Raw genomic sequence first — 14,496 nt, 5'->3', positions numbered from 1 at the left:
TCTAGATAGATGTTGAGGCGGAATTCAACGATATGAGCACTTCATATCATACGAGATCTTGGTCCGATGCTCGTTGAAATTGGAGATAAAAAAGAACTTAATGCATGACATGCGATTGTATTATTCACTCGATTGCAATGGTTATTAGCGATCGATGAAGGATGATGATTTGAGTCAGCGCCGCATGCTCTCGTATGTTGACTTTTGCTTTGGTTTGGTATTCTATTTTCTTGAGGCATCCACACAGATGTGACGATCCGAGTCAGTAAGTGCCAAATCGGGGACTATGCCAAGTAAGTTATCTCGACCGCTAAAATGTTTGTTCAGTCATGTCTCTCTTTCAATCCTGTCACAGTTAATGCACCCCTTGTCCTTTTCCTCATGTCACATTGTCTGTCACAAAACGTCTTTGGTAGCTGTCACTAAATATTAGGTTAGGCTTATAATTGCACGTAACATTTATTGTGCTCATAAGATGGCGTTAACTTTATGTATTTGAATCCGGTCCGACATTTTTTATCATACATTAAAGTAGGCACGAAGAGTTGACCCAATCGGTCACGAAAAGCCCTTCGCCACACCCATTAATTGGGGTCGACACTCTCACCAATCAATCCATGATCGTGCTGATCCGCGTACCCAACCCAACCCTACCGTCCGTCCGTCGGTCCGTCCACTAATCTCAAAGCACGGGATGAGCCCTTCGTACAGCCAGGAGACTTTGGCCTCTCCTTTTTCTGAGATGCTTCCGTATGCGCAAGTCAACTTCACTTTACCCTCCTCCTCCCCGTATTAAGTGTTCGGCTCCTAAGCCTTCTTCCCATGCCTCGTCATGATTAGGGTTTTCATTTGAATGTTTGCTGCACATTCAATCGTGCAATTATGGGATCAACAAAGTTACATCGAAAATAATCGATCATGTGTGTTGTGGTGCCAATCAATTTGTTAGAATGATCGAATGACTATGGAATAAATACTTATATTGTCCGATAGGAAAAGTTAATAGAAATCCCTCCATTTGCATAGTTTCCACATCATACGGTTGCATCATCGAATCCAACTCAGCTCAGACTGTACAGGAGTCTACTGTAGCATCACATTGCCACCGTGAATGATGGATGAGCGCATGATGTGGCCATGTCCGATCCTTAACTCGTTAGCATTCGATATAATTACGATAGAGACGCAGCAGAGCGCATCAACACACGAATCGCTTCGTTCTTTGCATTTGATCACAGAGGCAACGATCAATCGAAATCAGACGAAAGCCGAGGCACCAAATATCTACAGAGATCGTCGTGCGTATTACGTTTTTTACTCGCTCGCCAACTTTATGGCGTGGTGTACATGTAGCGATCCTGCACACCGAAAGCCTTTTAGGCCACTAAACTGTGTCTCCTTCTTTTCTCAGCTGGCTCGAACTCCACATTATAGCCTGCCTAAACGGGCAGGTGGGCCCCTCTTTCATTATAGGCTGTGGTATGAGATAATGGGGGGTGGTGCGTACGTATATGCGGTTATTTTTCGCGATTCACGTAAGCCTTGCCTCGTCGGGGAATCCATGGAGTCATGAGCGTCTTTGGACATGTATCATTCGCCTCGACGGACGCCAAATACCCTTTTTTATGTACGCGTATACTTCTGTTCGGTACTCTCTCTCCTTCGAAGCGTTTGCTTGCAGTCATCTCCCAATCCTGTCTATATAAATAAATGCACCCGCGACACCCCCCTCTCTCCTCACCCGCTCACGCAAAACACAAGAGTGAGAAGGAGCAGAGAGGAGAGGGAACAAAGAGGATGGAGAAGCTGCAGGAGCCGATCGCCACCTCTTCCTCTTCCTCTCCCTCGCCGCACTCGTCGTCGTTCGCGAGTCTCGGAGCGTACGGTCGGGCGCTGGCGGAAACGCACCGGAGGCTCGGGCGGCGGGCCGCGTCGGTGACGACGACGTACGAGGAGATGAGCCGGGTCCGGGCCCGATCGGGGGCCGATATGGCGCGGTCCCTGCGGTGGCCGGACCTCGTCGGGTTTGGGCTCGGTGGTATGGTCGGCGCCGGCGTCTTCGTTGCCACCGGCCGCGCCGCCCGTCTCTATGCCGGCCCCGCCATCGTGCTCTCCTACGCCATTGCGGGCCTCTGCGCCCTGCTCTCCGCCTTCTGCTACACCGAGTTCGCGGTCGACATGCCCGTCGCCGGCGGGGCTTTCAGCTACCTTAGGGTCACCTTCGGTGAGTAATTGTTTCGGCGCCGTTAAATGTTCTGATACTCTTCCTTCCCCTGCGGTGGCTCCTTTTCTTTTTTTTTTTTATCATGAACAATTTCCCAAGTTGGTGTCTTTTGTTTTTTTGTGAGGACGAAACTTTCAGAATTTTAGCTGGATTTTAGTTTTTGGTTCTTCTGTGGTTTTCTGGAAGCGAACAAGTCCTGCATCCTTCTTTTCTGCTTCAGCGGCCCCATTCACGTCTTCCGAAGATGACTTCTCCTTTCTTTAGATTGAAGACTCGACAGGGAATTCACTGGACACCTTCCTGAAATCTCCCTTTTCCTGTTACCCACGCACCAGTTCAATTCTTGATTTATTTTATTTAGTATTGTTGTTCCTCGTTGTTGGTGGTGGCGTTGCGATGAATCTAATCGAGTGTTCGATTCCGTATCTTTGTTTTCTTTCGGTGAATTATACGCTTCTTTCTATCGGTTATTATCCAGGGGAATTTGCGGCCTTTTTGACGGGGGCGAATCTGATAATGGAGTACGTGTTCTCCAACGCGGCCGTGGCGCGGAGCTTCACGGCCTACCTCGGCACGGCCATCGGGGTGGACACCGCCGCCAAATGGAGGATCACCATCATCGGCCTCCCTAAGGGCTTCAATCAGATCGATCTCCTCGCCGTGGCCGTCATCGTGCTCATTTCTATGTGCATATGTTACAGGTATACCGCGCCGCTCGCTCCTTCCTATTATATGAATCGAGGAGGGAAAAAGGGACCGGACAGTGCCCCCTGTGGCTGTCGTTGCGGCCTCCTTGTGTTGTCCTTTATGGTGGGTCACTTGTCACACCACCACACAGAGTTGCTCTGCCTTACTGTCCCTGCCGTTCCTCTTCAACCTCTATGCGCTGTCCTCCCATCTCGTTTGTCTCCTTTTCTCCACATATCATGTACAGTCTCTCAATGTTGTTTCGTGTCGACCTTTACATACAACCATCTATCGAAAGTCTCTTTCCTCGGTCGTGTCTTCCTCTGTTTTCTTTCTCCCTACGTTTTGGGTCGCGTTGTGTAGTTCTAGCTGGAAAGTCGCTTTTTATCCCAAGGAGCGGAAACGTCCTGCTCGATTTGCTTTCTTGTTCTTGAAAGACGTCTCACCATTTATCTGTGAAAGGCCAACTTTTTCCCCATTTTTTCCCTTGCAACCATTGTAGCTCTCGTGATTGCTCTGGTCGATTCCCTTTTCTTAGAAATTACTGAATTGGCTGCAGCACCAAGGAGAGCTCGGTCCTGAACATGGTGCTGACGGCGATCCACATCGCGTTCATCCTGTTCATCATCGTGATGGGGTTCTGGCGGGGGGACGTGCGGAACCTCACGCACCCGGCGAACCCCGCGGAGAGCCGGGGCGGGTTCCTGCCTTACGGGGTGGCCGGCGTCTTCAACGGGGCGGCCATGGTGTACCTGAGCTACATCGGTTACGACGCCGTCTCCACCATGGCGGAGGAAGTGCGAAAGCCCGCCCGCGACATCCCCATCGGCGTCTCCGGCTCCGTCGCTCTCGTCGCCCTCCTCTACTGCCTCATGGCCGTCTCCATGTCCATGCTCGTCCCCTACGACGCCGTAAGTTTCTGCTCTCCTTCACGCTTCTTGTTTTATGGTGGGACCACGAGGGGGGGGTTGTTGTCGTTCTGGGTGGTTTTGATGGAACGAGATGGTTTTGTCCACGGTGGCGGTGAACCCCCGTGGTGACTAAACCTCCTTGTATCGATCAATCTCAAACCAACGGTTGATCGTCCGTTGACGGGTGGGCCGGTGGCGTCTTCTGGGCTTTTGCTTTTCTGTTTACGAACGATGATGATCTGATAATGACAGACCGAAGAGGAAACAATAACAAAGTGGACATGTATTTCTTCATCAGATCGACAAGGAGTCACCGTTCTCGGCTGCGTTCAGGGGATCGGACGGCTGGGGATGGGTGTCGAACGTGATTGGGGCGGGGGCGAGCTTCGGGATCCTCACGTCGCTCCTCGTCTCCATGCTCGGCCAGGCGCGCTACCTCTGCGTCATCGGACGGTCCAGCGTCGTTCCTGCCTGGCTCGCCCAGGTCCACCCCAAGACGTCCACTCCCGTCAACGCCTCCGCCTTCCTCGGTTAGCACCTCCTCTCTCTCTCTCCAACTTATCTTTTCCTACGCCTCTCTGTTTCTCTAGATGCACTGTCGTCTACTGTTGTAGTCACATGTAACCCACATGCATGATTTATGTTGATGTGTTCTTTCTTGGACGAGACACAACAAAAGTGCCGTTCGATTGAGCGCATGTGAACGATAATTATTTGCATGGCACTCGAGACTCGAGCTGCGAGCCGAAGAGTGGCACCGCATTTGCTGCTCTTCGCTTTTAGTTAATTGCCTACTTGTGCCGGTGAGAGCGACGCGTCCTCCCATGAAAATAAGCATTCTGGGAGCCAGTCATAGTGGGAAGATACCGAGAAGTGGATCAGACAAGTTCCATCCACAAAGGTCCAACAGGTCAAACATCCCTTTCATTACAAGAACAAGAAAACGGGTTTCGAGGAAGGAAGGAAGGAAGTGCTTCCTGCTGTCGTCCTCCTTTATGAAATAGTTAAATTGTTTAACAAGTTGTGGACCTCGATTGATTTCCACTAGTTACCGATCCATGCAGGAGCCTTTACGGCGGTGATCGCCCTCCTCACCGACCTCGACGTCCTCCTCAATCTCGTGTCCATAGGCACGCTTTTCGTTTTCTACATGGTGAGCAACGCGGTGGTGTACCGGCGCTACGTGTCGGTGGGCTCGACCAACCCCTGGCCGACCATATCCTTCCTGCTCGCCTTCTCCTTCGTCTCGCTCACCATCACTCTGATTTGGCGATTCGCTCCTGCTGGGTTGGCCAAGGCGGTGCTGCTCGGCGGCTGCACCGTGGTGGCCGTCGCCGTGCTCCAGGTATTCAACTCCCTGGTGCCACAGGCTCGGAAGCCGGAGCACTGGGGCGTGCCACTGATGCCGTGGGTACCCGCCGTCTCCGTGTTCCTCAACGTGTTCTTGTTGGGCTCGCTCGACGGGCCGTCGTACGTGCGGTTCGGGTTCTTTTCGGTGTTCGCCGTACTCGTCTATGTCTTCTACAGCGTGCACGCCAGCTTTGACGCAGAACAAAATGGTCACCTAACAAAAGCGGCAGAGGGGCTGAGCCACCCCGTGGGAAGAGAACACGGTGGTGCTTCCGGGATATAATTTTGGGTGCCGGGAAGTACCATTTTTCTTAATTGTAATTTGGATTATATGGGCTCCCAATGAACGGAAAAGACACACTCGCAGTAAAAAAAAAGAGTCTAAAAGAAAAAGGAAAACAAAAAACCATATACCTGAAAGCTGTATCGTAGTGGCATCTAAGTTGATGATTTCTATACTGTTCCTTCTGAGAGAGAGTCTGTCCCATTTTGATTCTTTGTTGTTTCTCGAGTTACATCCTATGTCAAATGTGTGGCAATTCCACTTACAATTTTACCCTATCCTCTATTGTATACCTGCGCAGAAATAATAGTTGTTTTTATTCATATTATATATATATATATAAAGACAAAGAAATATAAGTCGTGCTATGGTCTTCCCAAAAAATAAATATCCATCAGAAGGAATGGGATTCTTGATGGGGAGTCATGTCACTTGTGGTGCGTTGGATTGATTGCTACCAAGAAAAGGTGTGTAGCAAAAGCTTCCTTTAAGATTCTTTCCCTTTCCCCAGTTTTAATTCTTTAAATTTGAGAGTTGATTGTGATTAATGAATAAGATTTGATCGAAGATAATCTTATCGTATGAATAAAATGGTCATCGTAAATTACTACCGTAAGTGATGAAAAGAATAGAAGATAAAAACAATCATTGAAACAGTTTTATTGAAGAAGTGAGGAAGCTTTAGCTTAAATACATTAACATGTTCAAGAATTTTCCTCAACAGAATAAATCCACAACAGAATAGAGAGATTTCTTGAGAAAATCTTATCTTCTATCAGTAAGTAATTAAAGAGAGTGCTTCACCTTCATCCATTTATGATCTTAATTATCGCATGCTTCGATCCGACGTGGATGGTTTACCAACAAGACAAGCATGTTTGGATAGAAACCACAGTGTGCAGTATCATTCCCTATCTCCTCCTCAACATTTACATCGCGAGATGCCATGGAGGATGGGATGATGGCCGTAGTTATCAGAGTGGTGACAGGTGAATCTTCCTGAGAAGCCATGTTCGGGTCCACGAGGAGGAACCTGATCTGATATATTAGAATCACCGCTGGACCACTCGAGGAATAAAGAGAAGCAAAAGAAAGAGTAGATCCACTGCCACCCATCAATATCCATGCACTTTTTCACCTTCCACTCCTCTGTTCAAGATGGAGTTAGAAGACGACGTCTTCTTCTTTTCTTGATTCCATAACTGTGCCGGCCGGCCATGATTGAGATGCGAAGTTATCTTCGTTTCTCCTCTTTTTTTTTTTTATTGTGAAGAAAAAGTTTGGTTAAACAAACATGTCTTCCTGCTTTTGCCCTCTTACGAAGAGGATTAGTCGAATGACCACCATTTATGGTTCTTTAGATCAGCACACATGATGACCATGGGCGTGGCGTGATGGGAAGGAAAGACTTGCCCTCTCCGAGAAGCAAAGTGCTTAACCACCTTTGTTCTTCTTTCTTTTCATCTTTCAGATGACTGCTTTGAGTTTTTATACCTTATTATAGACGAGGCTCTATTGGTCTTTTTATTTTCTGGCTTTATTACGAGGCCAAAAAACTTAAATATTTAAAGAAACCAATAAAAAAACAAGATTTATTATTTGTACCAATTCAATCACAAAACTAAGCTATGGCATTCTACAGTTGTGTGGACAGTTCTAATGTAGGATTAAATCGAGATGTCAATCCATGCAAAGTTTCTAAAAAGAAGCAATTTAAATTTTGGAACTAAATGTATAGTAGATATTCATATCTCTCGCACCCAATTACCTATTCTTATAGAAAGAAATATCGCGCATATATCGTGAATCGCACTATATTTATCATCACCCAAACCCCAAACAACGATTGCCTATCCCTCAAACATAAGTATAAGAAATGTTATAATTGGTGATGAAATATCAACATAATAAAACACCTTAGTTTAATTGCATTTATTTTATTTATTTATTCTAAAAAATAAATAATAAAGATGATATGATCTTACGATAAACTATCAAGGTTTTTACTCATCCTTTATTGCATCAAGCTACAAAACTGAGATTATGAATTCAATTTAAAACTTGCTCTTTTGTGTAGCTAATGCACGCATTGACCGGGCGATGATTACATAAGTCAATTTAAAGATTCCTAATTCATTCGTCAACCGACTTCTTATGTCCTCCTTATTCTGCTTTATCTATTCTCATCAGTTCGAGTAATGGACGTGTTGCTGCTTGGGCACCAAAGATGGACGCCATTGGCGGGGTGGGGCTAAAAGATTAGGGCAAAAGGAAGCCACTTGTTATCCGAGGTAGCGGATAAGGTCAACCGGTCCAAAGTGGGTTGGCACAATGTGTTGCTGATTTCTGTGAGTTCTCTTTCACGAGATTGTTTCGCCTCACTTCCTTTTAGAGTGTGTGTTACATTCTCTCCTTTACGATGGAAGTCGAAGACAAACATCGGTGCGTATAATGATAGATCAACGACTTCAGTGCTTGTGAATGCAAGTGCTTTAGTCCGCCGCGTGGGTCAAATAAGATATTTCGTTGTCAACTCTATTCCATTGTCGACGTCAATCATTTCCGAATGTTTTCATGATCTATTTACTTATGACCATCATACACTTTATCGAGCTATGAGTTGGTGACACATACAAGATAATCTCACAATATCATGTGACACATGAGGAAATAAAAATAATATAAATAAATCAAGCCAATATTCAAAAGTTATATTGAGATTTCTATACCAAGTATTTTGTTGATAAAAATATCTTAAGGTTTATCATTGAACATGTACGGTATTTTCGTTAACACAATCGACGACATGATAAGAAATATAATTAAATATTTTACTTTCATAAGTATATGAATATAATTTTTGAAAATATAAGGATTGAGATGCTAAGGATAGTTAATTACATGGACTAATTTCTAATTATCCCAAACAGATCATGAGATAAAACTATTAATTTCATGAAATCATAATTTAAAAGAAAATAATATAATTTAATATATTATAAACAATTGAATATACTATATGTGTGACACTTGAGTGATGTTAAACTTATGTTAATCTTTCTATCGCTTCGAAACCTAATACCAAAGGGAGGACTATAATGTAATGATAGTTTGGTATAACCCAATATATTAGGTCAATTCATACATCACTCTTTTGGCCTAACGAATGATTCGCATACTATAGTCTCTCCTACATCATTATAAATAATCACCTACCAAGAAATCATATATTTCCAATTTACTATTCTTGAATGGGTAATGCGTGACATGTCTTTTTAGGTTGCCTGGTAATTTATAATGATCAGGATGAACCTTCATCTTACTTTGATTTCACTATTTTTAAGCTTTATATATCTTTCCCTTTTAGTTAATTAGAGGGATCCATTGCTATTTCATACGTAACGCGATAATGATACTGATTAGTTTAGTTGATAAAGACTTCAACAATCCGTAGTGAATAATAGATTATAAGATCGGCGCAATAACTTGATGCAATTGATTTTTCGATTGAAAAAACCACATAATTTAGGTTATGGCACATGAGGTTATATTAAACATCATTAAACTTAAAAGCAAGCACTAAAGTAGGAGACAAAGGTCTCTAACCTTTTAGGCTTAGCCCGTTGGAATGTGGACTTGTTTCTTAGCCTTTAACACATTGTCTCGTGTGAACTCACACTCGAAGTCTTTCTTCCCAAAGAGTCGCTAGTAAAGACTTTGGCAATTCATGGAAGCAAAATCAAACAGGAAATGATCGATTACAGTGCCATTAGATCACTTTATCGGTTCTCGATCGGCTTACAAAATTAAGTACATGCAAATCGTGAGTAGCTAAAGCTAAGGAACCTCACGATTCTCTACTACTTCTACTGCCACTGCTACTGTTACTTTTCAATCCCTCCCTTGTTTTCTTCTCCTCACTTACTGCTCTGCCCTGGTTCTTGGGTGTCTGTCACCTGGGGAAGGAGAGAACTGGTCGGTAGGATGTCGGAACATGGCTTCAGCATCTTCCTCTTTCTTCTCCTCCATCTAAATCAGCTTGAATTACCGGGGATGCCAATCTCTAGTAGATATGCTTGTGGAGGCATTGGTGGCCGGAACGAGTTGACTCTGTTTCCGGAGCAAGAACCAGTTTTGTCTCCGGCTCCGGCGCCGGCGCACAGTCCAGATTAACGCCGAACAGTCTCAAACGCTTCGAGTGAGTGGGTGCCATCGACAGGTCTTGGTCACCTGGAAGCAGTGAATACGTATCAACAATCTGTCATCGTCATCATGTCATGCAGTCATTTCACATCGAGTAGTATGACCTAATATAGCAAATTCTACCTGCGTGGCTCGTCGGAGCATGCGCCCTCGCCGGGTAGCATGTGGGGCTCCATGGGACGGCGGGGTCGCCCGTGGTCGCAGTGCAAGCCGCTGGTGGTCTCTCGTTTTCACCGCGGCGCCTGCAACTGATGCAGAGACGGTCGCCTCCGCCCCGTAGACGCCCGAAGCTCACAAGGTCCCCGGCATCGAGCCCCTTTTCCTTGACGAAGCGGCTCCAGCCTTTGGTCAGCACGTAGCTCTGGCTACTGCTCCAGTACGAGTAGCGGAACCGCCATGGCTTACCCGACTCATCCTCGAAGCTCAGAAGAAGACCTCTCTCGCCCGCCTCGCCGTCGAGGGGGAGGTACTTCTCCGCGTAATGCTTTGGTATGACCAGCCTGTTGAGCTTGCCTACGTCGCTTGGAGTCAGGGACTTCTCGAACATGTGCTCTCTCTCATACTGGTCTCCTTCCTGCGACACTCGGTACGTGTGATGGCGGTACAGGTGGGGATTACCCAAGGGTGGCGCCCAAGAGCAAAATTGTGGGTGATGTTGAGATATAGGGTTCATGGACATGTCTGCGATGCAACTGAAGCGAGGAGGAGGAAGGAAATGTAAGAGAAGAGCATAAACAAGAAGAGTATGATGACGATGTTCTTGCTATGTTTTTATATAGCTTGTAACCTTCACCATAGATCTTATATGCATACCACACAACACACACAGAGAGGACTACCTCGTCGATCTGAACAGGTGAGAGCGAGGCTGGCAGAAGAGTGTTTCCTAAACGTAGGCGGACAGGAAGCATTAAATATCTTCTGCTCCTAGAATGCTACCTACACAGCATGTACTGGTGAGTGCTGCCATTTCGGCCTCATCAGCAATTGCATTCCATGTGGGTGGTCTGTGTAAGTACATCTGAATAGAACCGTGTTCGGTTTTTGTATCTGCTGGAAGACATCCTTTGTCTTCAGCTGGTGTTGGCCCCGTGACGAAGATGTCACTTTACCTGCCTTCTACATGCCAAGTTGGAAGAATCCAACCTCTTGTGCTCTCCTTCTCTGACTTCAGAAGAAGAAAACACAGCTGACAGATGCGTGTGTGACTCAGTTATTTGATTCCAGTTATATGGACTGGGATCACCTGCAAGAATCCCATGGCCGCCGTGGATGACCAAGAAACACTTCTTTGATTTCAAGGCAACTTTCCACGGGTTCACATCCAAGCAACTCTAAAGCAGGGAGACCTAAATCTCACCAGAATATATTTTATTGATTAGGTTCAACTTTTTCTTTTGAGTTCAAAAGGATTTCAACTTACGACATACTTTAATACGATAAATGCTGTCTATTAGATTGCCAATAATCCCGGCTATTAGGAATTGTTTGATTCCTTAGGTTGACATGACGAATATTTTCGTAATAACGAAGCTTTTTTTTATGACATGACGAATATTCTTAGTACCCAACCTAACCTAACCCATTTTAGGTTTAATTGTAACACTTATTATAGGAACTTAGATACCAAGTTAGATTCAAGACAATTTAGATAGCTACTTGGTTTTGAACGAGTAGGACGAATTCACGGTACCTTATTCCTTAATTCTATATGGTAGTAGTTGGATTGTGCATGACATGACATGACTTGGGGAGCTTAATTCTCAGAAATGCAGTAAAGTGATGTGCAGCTTTTCAAGAACAATTCCTACCGCGTCTGCCTGCTCACAAGCAAACGAAGAGTGCATGCATCCAAAACAACACCCGTATGGCGCCTGCATCGGTGCGTCAGATGGAACACGGGTCCTTAGGGCCTCGCTGGTGCAAGCACAGAGTTATCGCATGCGGTGTTGTGGCATCAGATGAATGCAAGTACCACCTGGGAATTAAAAATGTTGTGTCCTTGGGGAGGTGCACATAGCCTGCACAATGCTCCAGCTTAGGTTATCACTGGTGCATGGGTTTGGAGAACGGGCACAAGGCAACCACCCACCTTCGTTGTCCTGCGATCCGGGGACATTGCCGCTTCCAACTCTTGGAAGTTGCAGGGACGCGAGAGACAGGATCACAGGTAGTAGATGATGGCTCACCGGAAAGGCTCTTACAAGACGAGTGAGCTGTCTGATTAACTCGCAGCAAACGAAGTAAATGCGGCTGTACCAAAGTTACGCGTTTCTGTCGTTTGCATCTTAATGTACTTATTGGCATATCCTTTGTTGTACGAGTAGCGTCATATACGTCATTTGATGCAATAGATGTTGTCGCGATGAAAGTTAGTATTAATCGAAGATCGATTCTACGTCGGGGATGTTTGTCATCAACATCGTGAACTATTTTGGCATTAGAATAGAACGAGGCCTCAACATATCGTATGCTAATCGACTTCTCGAAACATCTCACAAATATCGAATAAACCAATTAATCAATGTCACATTGGGCCATGATCTTTTACTTTCATGTATACTTTTTGGGATATAAACAAAGACTCAAATAGCATCTCATTTATAAAACTATATCTTTCGGATTAGAAAACATATCAAAGAATAATGAACAAAATGAGCAAGTCACTAACCAAACGAAATACAAAGACTTAGACATATTGATGAAAAATGAAAAATAGGATGATCGATTCACATAAAATCTAATCCACACCAGACATATTAGAAGATTCGAGAAGTTCCTAGAAGTATTCCATCACTCTAGTAAGGCTTCTCACTTAGTTCCTTGTCTTTGAAGGAAGGACTTGATGTTACTAATCCATTTGACTTGATCCCATTGCTTCTACATTATTTCTTCCTTCTCCCCATCATGAAATGATCTCTCTTTGTCAATTTTTCTCAAGTTATCTTCGATCTCCTTGACAGCCTCCATCTCCTGGATTTCTTGCATTGATTGTAGATTTCGTCAGCTCATTCATTGTTCACCAACACATCACTTATTCTAGATTGGAGGCATTCACTACAGTCTATCTTCTTCGATCAAACAACTCCTATTCCATACTTTTCGTTGGTTCTCTAGCAATCATTGATGCCAAGTCTGAAAGATTCTGCGGCTCAATTATGACTACAAGTTGGTGTAATGAATGCATGGAGGAAACATATCGGACAAGTTGGCAGTAGTAAATGCCGTATTAAACCTTTTCTTTTATCAAAAAGATTATTCTTTTCTAGTTTTCCAAGTATAGGAACAATCTATTTATGGACTTGTTGTATAAACATCATTTTTCATTTGAATGTTCTATTTCCACAAGTACAAGCAAACCATGTATGGTCTTCTCTCCTCCATATATGCTAGAGCAATGGATTCGATTGCTCTTGATAAGCTTGTTGGTGTTAGAGCAATGTAATTAGCTTTGGGCTCGAATATCTCTGAAGATATCGTATTCCGATTAACTTAGCTAGTAAAGATCTTGACAGTTGATCGTAAGGTCTTAAGTTTGAATTCCGCTTTCACCATTTATTCTTGGCAGAAAAAAAAAATCTTTTCAAAAATTGTACTTTACCAAATAGCTTTAAAAAAAAAAAACTATGATACAATTCAGATTTAAAGTAGTCTTCCAACAAGAAGAGCCCATTTGGGTCATCGCTTTTGAACGGTCATGAACAGTTGGGGATGCAAAGGAGGCAGTGCAAGAATTTTATTGCATTCCAGAATACTTTCTTCCTTTTGAATTATTAGAGCTGTCCTCCTATTGTCTTTTGGACCATTTTAGAGCAAGCTTTTGACTGTGGATATGACTGCTCCTTTAGCATTTTGAACTGAACCAAACAACACGAATTCGTATAGATGCCTCACGATTTTTTCTTTTTAATCTTAGTGGTGTTCGAAAACTACTGTGAAATAGAGACGGATGGATCGAAAACACTAAGTTTTCTTCTTCATGTCAACTGCATAACATGTATATAATTCCAAGTTTCACATGAACTCTATAAAGATGTGTGTTGTTCCATCATCCATGACATAAAAAAGAAGGTAGCGGTGTAAGAAGATGCACAAGCGCGTCCCATTTGTTTTCTCTTTCAGATCGTTAATTGGTCAAACCTCTTTTCTCCTTTTCCTGCTTTTTACTGTCTTTATTATCGCAGTCTGCTTTCTTTGTGGTGTGCTACCGATAAAACTCGTAGAGGGATATGATTGAGGAATGGAGGGAGGAGATCTTTGAAAGGTGTGTGCATGAAGTAAATCTTAGCCTTCTCCTTTTTCCTCCACCTATCACCAAAGCCATGGCGGAGCGCTGCTTTCCATGCAAAGGCACGCTAAGCCCAAACATTCGATGCTGCTCCTCACAAGTTAAGTATCAGTAGCATTCACAGTATGTTCTGGCCACCGTAAAAGAGAACCAACCCTACATGCATGCATGTCTACATGACTGGTGCGGCTGGAAGTGAACGCAGTTGCTGTATCGGCTCGCTTTATGGAATTAACGGGGGTGGTGTTACCGATACGGCCGGAGGTCACTTTATTCCTTGTTCTTGGAGTCACCAGCGAAGAGCCGTACACAGTTCCCGATTCCTTGAGATCAGAGCTGACACTATGTTTAGAGAAAAGAAACTCCATGTCATGCACCAAATAGGATCCATCCATGGAAAGATGAGTGGTCTCTCAGGTCCCACTTCAGATGATCCATTTCATTCATCCAAATCATTGTTGTCGCCACTCCACCAGTTTCCTGTAGAGAAAAACAAATTTCCTCTCCCTACATATATATATATATATATATATATATATATATATATATA

General features: G+C 44.2%; 2 protein-coding genes across 2 annotated transcripts; one reads left to right on the top strand and one right to left on the bottom strand.

Annotated features, from left to right (window-relative positions):
- The first annotated feature begins 1,725 nt into the window (after positions 1 to 1,725).
- LOC103997399 (cationic amino acid transporter 7, chloroplastic) lies at positions 1,726 to 5,653 on the top strand. The gene is made up of 5 exons (XM_009418600.3): positions 1,726 to 2,224; positions 2,703 to 2,925; positions 3,471 to 3,822; positions 4,121 to 4,352; positions 4,887 to 5,653. Exons 1-5 carry the CDS (start codon positions 1,798 to 1,800, stop codon positions 5,453 to 5,455), a joined length of 1,803 nt encoding a protein of 600 aa, XP_009416875.3. The 5' UTR covers positions 1,726 to 1,797; the 3' UTR covers positions 5,456 to 5,653.
- Positions 5,654 to 9,157: 3,504 nt separating this feature from the next.
- Positions 9,158 to 10,748, bottom strand: LOC135582576 (B3 domain-containing protein Os11g0156000-like). The gene is made up of 3 exons (XM_009418601.3): positions 10,498 to 10,748; positions 9,782 to 10,350; positions 9,158 to 9,685 (listed from the first exon to the last, which is right to left on the bottom strand). Exons 2-3 carry the CDS (start codon positions 10,335 to 10,337, stop codon positions 9,519 to 9,521), a joined length of 723 nt encoding a protein of 240 aa, XP_009416876.2. The 5' UTR covers positions 10,338 to 10,350; positions 10,498 to 10,748; the 3' UTR covers positions 9,158 to 9,518.
- Positions 10,749 to 14,496: the final 3,748 nt, after the last annotated feature.

The sequence above is a fragment of the Musa acuminata genome, chromosome BXJ3-9 (genome assembly GCF_036884655.1).
Source record: "Musa acuminata AAA Group cultivar baxijiao chromosome BXJ3-9, Cavendish_Baxijiao_AAA, whole genome shotgun sequence".
In the NCBI taxonomy this organism is placed as follows: Eukaryota; Viridiplantae; Streptophyta; class Magnoliopsida; order Zingiberales; family Musaceae; genus Musa; species Musa acuminata.
This window is presented reverse-complemented; position numbering and strand designations above follow the sequence as displayed.